The 7668-nt window shown below is 46.2% G+C and overlaps 1 protein-coding gene across 1 annotated transcript; it reads left to right on the top strand.

Moving 5' to 3' along the window:
* Positions 1 to 3783: 3783 nt before the first annotated feature.
* Positions 3784 to 7414, top strand: HEBP1 (heme binding protein 1). The gene is made up of 4 exons (XM_053978731.1): positions 3784 to 3958; positions 4090 to 4228; positions 5705 to 5885; positions 7140 to 7414. The coding sequence occupies exons 1-4, from the start codon at positions 3881 to 3883 to the stop codon at positions 7309 to 7311; spliced, it is 570 nt and encodes a 189-aa protein (XP_053834706.1). The 5' UTR covers positions 3784 to 3880; the 3' UTR covers positions 7312 to 7414.
* The last annotated feature ends 254 nt before the right edge of the window (positions 7415 to 7668 follow it).

Here is a 7668-nt window from a genome sequence, read left to right as displayed (position 1 = left end):
CTCAGAAACACTCCCTAAATGGAGTTATTCTTCTGTATTGCTCTCGTTGTAGTCTCCGCCCTGTCTCTGCAGCTGTGGACAACCTTGTGAGGGAAGTCCAGTCAATAAGGAAAAGGCTGGAAGAACTGAATGAACGTCTCAATGTCATCAGCAAAACTGTCCTTCCCCTTCGCCTGAATGCTCTGCAGAGCCAGAGGCGTGGAAATACTCAGCTGCGGAGACTCCCGACACATAGGAGAAGGTTATATGCTCGCAGGAGACCTAAGAGCACTTAATTCCCTGCCAGAAAAAAAGGGGAAATCTTTATATCTTTTTTCATCTGCTTAAGCCTTTCTCAATGGGACATAGCTAGAGAGAAAAAAAGTAAAGCACACACACAAGTCAGCTTTGCTAAGGAGACCGGAACTCCTGCATTTTGTTGCTGCCTTCCAAACCTAGGTCAGTAGGCAAAACCTGACCCTGCTCTTTAATGATGGCTGTTTTGTGTCCCGAGCAAAAACTCAGTCTACTTGAGCATGAATACCTTTATTCTATACAGGCATTCTTTCTGCTTACCAGAGGAAGGTCCTTCTATAAAGATCAGGTGAATTTCTCTCTCTGCCCTATTTTCAAAGCACTCCACCTGAAACAGCTGGGGAATTTGAACTTTGAAAGTACTGAACAACTGATGAATGCAGAAAGATGGATTAGTGCTTGGCACTTACAGCTGGGCAGGGAGAGGGAGAGGAAGTTATGTTTCAAAATATCACCTTAACCTATTGTCCATGTTCATATGTTGAGAGGGTGAGTAGGGCTGGATAACCTTGGTCTGTACATCATACTTCAACACTGAAGATATATCAATTGCTAGGGACCAAATATGAACATCCACCTTCTGCAAAGAGTGTTTTTCTAGCTACCTGGAACTCTGCATTCAGAATGGCATTATTCAGTAGATATGTTCAGAATTTCCAGCACTCTGAAACATACTGAACTGATTTTTGCCAAGACACATGGAAACCAGGGGATTCCCCCCCCCCCCCCCCCCCAAAAAAAAAAAACTATTTAGATACCGAATGGCAAAGATAGGTGTCTGGAAGGATTTTCCAAAATAGCTTAAGAGACTCTTCAGTCCCCAAAATCACAGATAATAATTCAATTGGTGTCTAGTTCACAGAGTATTTTCTCCACATGCCAGCACTGACCTCCAGACATTTCCAAACATCCTTTAGCACAATTAATATCTGTAGAAAATTAACAATCACGCTCTCCAAAGACTTTGGTCCCTCAGGGATTACCCAGAATACCCTGCCTTCAGCTTGTCTTTGCCTGTGTCTTCCTGACAATAAAGCTTGTGATAAAAAAAGAGTGCATGAGTCAAATTATGCACTGAATGAAGGATAGAGTGGGCTTGCCCTCCAGGTATCTAAAGATAAATCCAATACAGAGATTTCCATTCAACTGTGTATATGAAATGTGTTGTAACATAAGAAAGAGAGTCAGAGAGGAAAAGAAACAGGAAAACATCCAGTCTTTAAGGTCTGGATGAAGCAATTTATGAGAACACAAATAAAGAATGGATTATGTCTAAATGATTGTGGGGGTGTCTGGCATGTCAGTTGTTTTGAAAACACTCTCCAGTCACAGTGAGGATGCAGACTAGCTATTTAAGGATTCCCAAAGCCTGAGTTTATGGAAAGAAATTCAGTTACAGTACAATAACCTCCAAAAGGAAAGGGATAAAAACTAGTTTCCTATGAAATCTTTCAGAATGGACCAGAAGAATTAATGCAGTAAGAATTATAGCTGCAACCTGGGAGTTAGTTGAGTGGGGGAGGTATGAGCAGTGTATGAGACAATCTGATAAATAATTCCTGGATGTAAGTTCTCTGAGTTCAGGTTTTCAGAAAATAACAAAACTCCAACTTGGCTCTCTTTGGCTTTTGCTTGGGAACTTGAAGCACTGCTTAGCTAGAGAAGGGAAAAATCAAGACTGTGAAAAGGCTGATAGAAGGATACAGTTGTGCCTTTGTTGAAGTTGTCATCATAATTTCTCAGGCAATGTAGAGCATTTTGATCCCAGAATATATTTACATAAATTACAAGGAATAACAGGAGAGAAAGGCCTCTAAGTTCTTGTTATTCTGCATTCAGAGTTTCTAGGCTGTGCTGTAGCAGCAGCTGCATCCTTGCACAGATTGCAGATCCCTCCAAGAGATGCTTTGCTTGGGGCTGTAGGGACTGCTGGTTATTTTGGCCTATCTGGAGGAAGAGTACAACATAAATGTTAGCTTTAATGATTGTATTTTAGACATAAGCATTTTATCAGGCAACCTGAAGTTGTATAAATTGAGTACTACTTGAAACACAAAGATGAGATTTCCTTAAGTCCCTCAAGTTACAGATGGCTGGTGGTGGGAGGCCAGACCAGATCATTGCATACTTTAATTTTTACCTAGATGTCCACCACTAGCTTCTGCCAGAGACAGAGGACAGGGCAAGATGGACTCCCAGTCTAACCCCGTCCACATATTCCTACGCTGATATGTGCAAATTTGTAGTCTTGGCAAAACCTCCTCAGCACAATGGAGAAAGTCACCATTTACTTTAAAAGAGAACAAATAAGCTGCAGCATGTAATGTGTATTACAATTCTCAAATTTCTTGCATAATGGTGAATAAACCAAGTAATATAAATGGTTAATAAATTACTAGTCTGTGACCTTGTCACCAGTGATAGCAGCCCCTGTCATTCACTCTGTGAAAGCCCATGCCAGGCTCCAGCCCAGCTCCCTGACCTGAACACAGCCCGTTTGATCAAATGATAACAGCCAGCTTCTTTAACCTCTTTGCATGATCCTCTCTCTAGATGGAAAAGTTTTAGTGTCCTATTTATCTTATAATTTTATTCTTTGCTCTTTAGGAGTGTAGGAAGGTTATGCGGCAGCCTACTTCTGCACTGTTCACCTTCTATTTGAGGAGGCAGCAGTCCAGCTGGGCAACTTGAGATGCCTCTATCCCATCTGCCTGGGGAAGCTGGCCTGACCCATGGGACTGATTCCCAGGGACTGTATTTGGTTTCTGCTTCTGCTAACCTCTTCTTAAAAAATCCTGGGTAAGGCACTTTCTCTAGCTGGCACTTGTCCTTAACATGGCTTATACAACAAAAAAACACCACTTGTCACAAGGTGTCTAAGTCTTCTATATGTTTAAATGTATCCAGCTACAGAAGCCATCTAAGCTCTCTGCTGTGTTCATTTACATGTATTTCTGGGAAGGGATCTGGACAGAACTTTTAAACAGAGGTGACCTGTTGGGTGGTCAGTGGAGGGAGATTCTGAAATCTACCCTTCACCTAAAGCTTACAATATCCAGTGACACAGATCACCTCCTTAAAAAAACAACTATGTTCCTCTTTAGTTCTGTTTATTTTTAAAAACCCACAAAAGACCAAAAAAACAAGAGGTTATGATTTTGCAATTCCAGGACCATGGTGCCCTTCCACACTATGCGTGATACACATTGCCAGTACTTCCCTTTTCCTGTATTTCATTCCTTTCATATCCCCTCTCATTTTCCTGTCTCCCAGAGATGAATACCATCTGTTCCCGCACTTCATGACTTCTCGCACTACTCCGCGCCCTCCACACTTCACCCTCCGGGGCGGCCGCTCCCGGCCCCGCACTCCCGCCGCTCCCGGTGTCCTCGCACGGCCCCGGCCCCGCGGCGCCGGCGGCCTCGGGCGCGCCCCGGGGGCGATGGCCGCGCTGCGGGCGGGGCGGCTCCGGCCCTCCCACCTCCTCCGAGCGGGGCCGAGCCGAGCCGAGCCGAGCCGACAGGGGCAGAGCCGAGCTGAGCGGGGCAGAGCCGAACCCAGCGGGGCAGAGCTGAGCCGGGGCACCATGCTGGGCATGGTGAAGAACTCGCTGCTGAGCACGGTGGAGGCATGGCCCTACCGCCTGCTGAGCAAGGGCGAGAAGGTCTGTGCCGGGGCGGGCGGCCGCTCTGTTCCCGGGCGGTTCTGCGCTAAGGCGCGGCGAGGGAAAGCAGGGATGGCCCCCGGGCAGCGCGTTCCTCCTGGCAGCGCCTCCATCCCCATCTCCTTCCCCAGGATCAGGTCAGCTACGAGGAGAGGGCGTGCGAGGGCGGGAAGTTCGCGGCGGTGGAGCTGGTAGGGAAGCCGTTCGACGAAGCCTCGAAGGAAGGGGCAGTCAAGCTCCTCAAGTACGTCGGAGGGAGCAACGATAAGGGTGAGAGACGCTGCCTGCCCCGCGGGGCTTAGCGGGTGTTTGTGGTTGGGGCTTGGTGAAAGCAGGATGGATGGAGGCAATGGCATTGCAGGCCCGCCTGGCTCGTGGCTCCTGGCACTGGAGGTCTTTGATGGGGTTGGCCCCTCACCGGTAAAAGTAAATTTGCAACAGGTTAAGTCGTGCCCAGCCAACTCATGCTATGAGTCTGCTTATAACCTGTCTCTGTTTCAGGATGAAATGTCAAAAATTATTTGTTTAAACAGGAATGAGTTACCTTGCACCCAGGATAACATGAGGACAGGCAGACATGTATCTATCACAGCTCCCTGGGTGAGCAGTAGCTGGTGAAATCCAGGGTATCTGGGACACTTCAGTTCCATTATGTGCCCTTGTGGGCAGTGAAATAACAGTTACGACCTTGATATTTTATCTGGCTATTTTTATTCATGAAAGGGTAATGAACAGTGAGCTTCCTTTTTAATGGTATATTTGAATGTTTTATGGCAGTGCTTCCAGTTGATTGCTTCTAATTCTCATCTTACTAAAGTGTGCACATTTTAACCATTCATAGCAGGAGAAGACTACAGAGTAGCTCTGAGGCACATACATGATCTTGAACATTTTTCTCCAGCATCTAGTAGAGGCACTAGTGTAGTCTCTATAGGAGTAGGAGGTGGATGCAGTGGGAAATGGTATTTGCAGCAACATTTTCGGAAAGGTGATGATTGCTGTTGCTGTAGTAAAAAGGGTGCCTTCTATAACATGTGACACAAGCACAGGTATGACATCAAAGGAAAATAAATGAGAAAGATGGCTTGATCTCAACTGTTTTTATGGCTGCCGGATCATGAGGTTTAGAGGTTCCCTACTGCTGCAAGAAGAGTGAAGAAAACTGGTCTTCAATGGCATGTGGTACTTCTTGGTGATAATGAGTAGGAAAAAACCACGCTGTTCCTGGAGTGTGGAAAGCATGGACAATCCTGCTGAAAGCCATAACTGCACTGAGTTTTGGGGCACTGGAAATTGTAGGATGTCTGGAAGCATTTGGAAGGTTTTAGGAGAAAGCTATTGGCTGTGGGCTCACAACTAAGTGCAGATAGTATTGATTTAAATGCTGATGAAGATTTATACGTGCCGCTGGCCTGCCGTAGAGCTACAGACCCTGCTGTCTTACAGCTGATTTGTCAGAAGAACAGAGTGTCTAATAGAACCACAAAAGCAGCACCATTAGTAAAAAGAATTCCAGAGGTCAGTTGGGACACTTATTTCCCAGGTTCCTGGTGTGGAGAGAAGCTTGGCCCAAGCAGAAGTCTGATGATGGCTGGTCTGCTTCCCCAGAGGAGCCCTCTCCTGACAAGAAGTTCGTTCATATGAGGAGTTTTCCAAAACTAAAATTAGCTTTTATAAATTCACTGTTAATTTTTTGAGTTCCTGAGAGCCTAGACTTCTTTAGTAATGCCTTTGTGTCTGTTTCAGGAGTTGGAATGGGCATGACTGCTCCTGTCTCCATCACTGCTTTTCCTGCTGAAGATGGCTCCTTTCAGCAGAAGGTGAAAGTCTCTCTGCGGATCCCGAGCCAGTTTCAAGACAGCCCTCCATGTCCTACCGATGAAAGCATTAAGATTGAAGAAAGACAGGGGATGACCATTTATTCCACGTAAGGAATCCTGGCATCCTAGGATCTCCGATCTCAAGTGATGAGGTCTTTAGGGTGCTCTGATAAGCAGTATTTGTTTTACCAGGTGACTTGCTGTACAAGGGGTACATGTGGCAGAAAGAGATGGAGGAGTATGTCTAGACTGAAGACAGGTTTTATGACACTTCTTACCCCTGGTCATGCTGCACCGATGTGGAATATGGATTTTTCCACTGGGTAAACAAGCGTGGAGGCTAGCCCTAAAAGATACTGTGCAATTTCTATTGTATGAATCTATTGTTTTTCCCACTTTCTGGGCTCCAGATTGTTCATAGTCATTAAGAATATTCTGTGGTGCAGTTTACAAACTGTCCACTGAAGCCTCATTCAGATGGACTCATACCAGACTCCACCATGGAAACAAGCAGCTGCTGCATTGCTTCAAGTCACCTTTTGAATGTCTTGGGGTGTTGACTGACAGCCTGGACTCAAACTAGCATCACAATAGCAATAAGCTCTTCACCTTGTCTTTACCCTTCGGAGGTTCCCCTGCCTACTTTCTTGAACTATTTTGGCCGACTCTAACAGACTTCTTTCTTGCCTCCAACTGCTGCTTGGCCTTTGCTCTGGGTGTGGGCAATTTCTGCAATATCAGCCTGTTTTGTCTCAAATTTCAGCCCTGAGGGTGAGTGGTGAGGTGCAGGCTGATGTGGAAACAATTCCTGTTGGTGGGAGGTCGACATAAACCAGACCCATTTCAGTCCACTCCTTTTAAATGGCATTGTGTTCTGTAATTGCAAGTGGTGTGTTCCTACCTCCCCTTTTTCTTGGGCAAGCTAGAGCTTGGCTTTCCTTCATGATCTTTCCAGCAGACGGTTGTTCACACCACAGTGAACTTGGTTGTTGACAGCATTGGTGGGGAGTGTGGGCTGAGCTGACTTGGAGATAACCTTGTATTTTAGAAAGTTGTTTCTCTGATATGGTGCTGATTCACAGGGCAGGGCCATTCTGCTGGCTGATATATATGGGGCTGTTTGGGGGGGATCCCTTTGGGGCCTCCCAGTGGATGACTGCACCTTGGCTGTGCCACCCATGAGACTTCAACTGTCCCAGATGAAGTGTGCTGCTTCACACTGAACAGTGCACACATGAGTGCACGTTGGCAAGGCCTGGATCAAAATGCATGTCTAAATATACTGTGGCTATTTATTGTTCTCGCTCTCTTCCTTCTTTGCTTTTCCAGGACTGCTCAACACCTCTCTGGTTTCTTTGCAGGCAGTTTGGTGGCTATGCCAAAGAGGCAGATTACGTGAGCTATGCTGCCAAGCTGAAGGCTGCTCTGGGGAGTGATGCTGCATACCGCAAGGATTTCTACCTGTGCAATGGTTATGACCCCCCTATGAAGCCTTACGGACGCCGCAATGAGGTCTGGTTTGTGAAGGAGTGAACGTCTGGCTCCTTGTGGGGCTGCCTTGCTCTGATAACCTCCCCACACTGTGTCCCTGTCCTCTTTAAAATAAACTATGAATTCAACAGGGGCAAGAAACCTTTTTCCATGCCTATGCCTTAGTCTTTTATGGACCATAAAACTAATTTTAGAAGAACACTTGCTGACCCTCCTGATGGTCCCACTCCTTCATTCCAGATCAGATCCTCAGCCACACAGACTCTCTTGATTTCTCTGTGGCTTGTTTTTATCTCCTTTGTGCTTCCAGAGTTCAGTGCTGAGAAAGCCAAAAGTACTTAATTGACTGGTGCCTGACAGGAGTAAGCGTAGGCAGACTATTAGTCTCACCTGAGACAG

The sequence above is a fragment of the Vidua macroura genome, chromosome 5, assembly GCF_024509145.1.
Source record: "Vidua macroura isolate BioBank_ID:100142 chromosome 5, ASM2450914v1, whole genome shotgun sequence".
Lineage (NCBI taxonomy): Eukaryota > Metazoa > Chordata > Aves > Passeriformes > Viduidae > Vidua > Vidua macroura.
This window is presented reverse-complemented; position numbering and strand designations above follow the sequence as displayed.

Excerpts from the sequence above, each read along its gene's own strand:
- HEBP1 (XM_053978731.1), top strand. The coding sequence starts at position 3,881 with ATGCTGGGCATGGTGAAGAACTCGCTGCTGAGCACGGTGGAGGCATGG. Across the intron at positions 3,959-4,089 it reads TGCTGAGCAAGGGCGAGAAG|GATCAGGTCAGCTACGAGGA; the intron begins GTCTGTGCCGGG and ends CTCCTTCCCCAG. Across the intron at positions 5,886-7,139 it reads GGGATGACCATTTATTCCAC|GCAGTTTGGTGGCTATGCCA; the intron begins GTAAGGAATCCT and ends GTTTCTTTGCAG.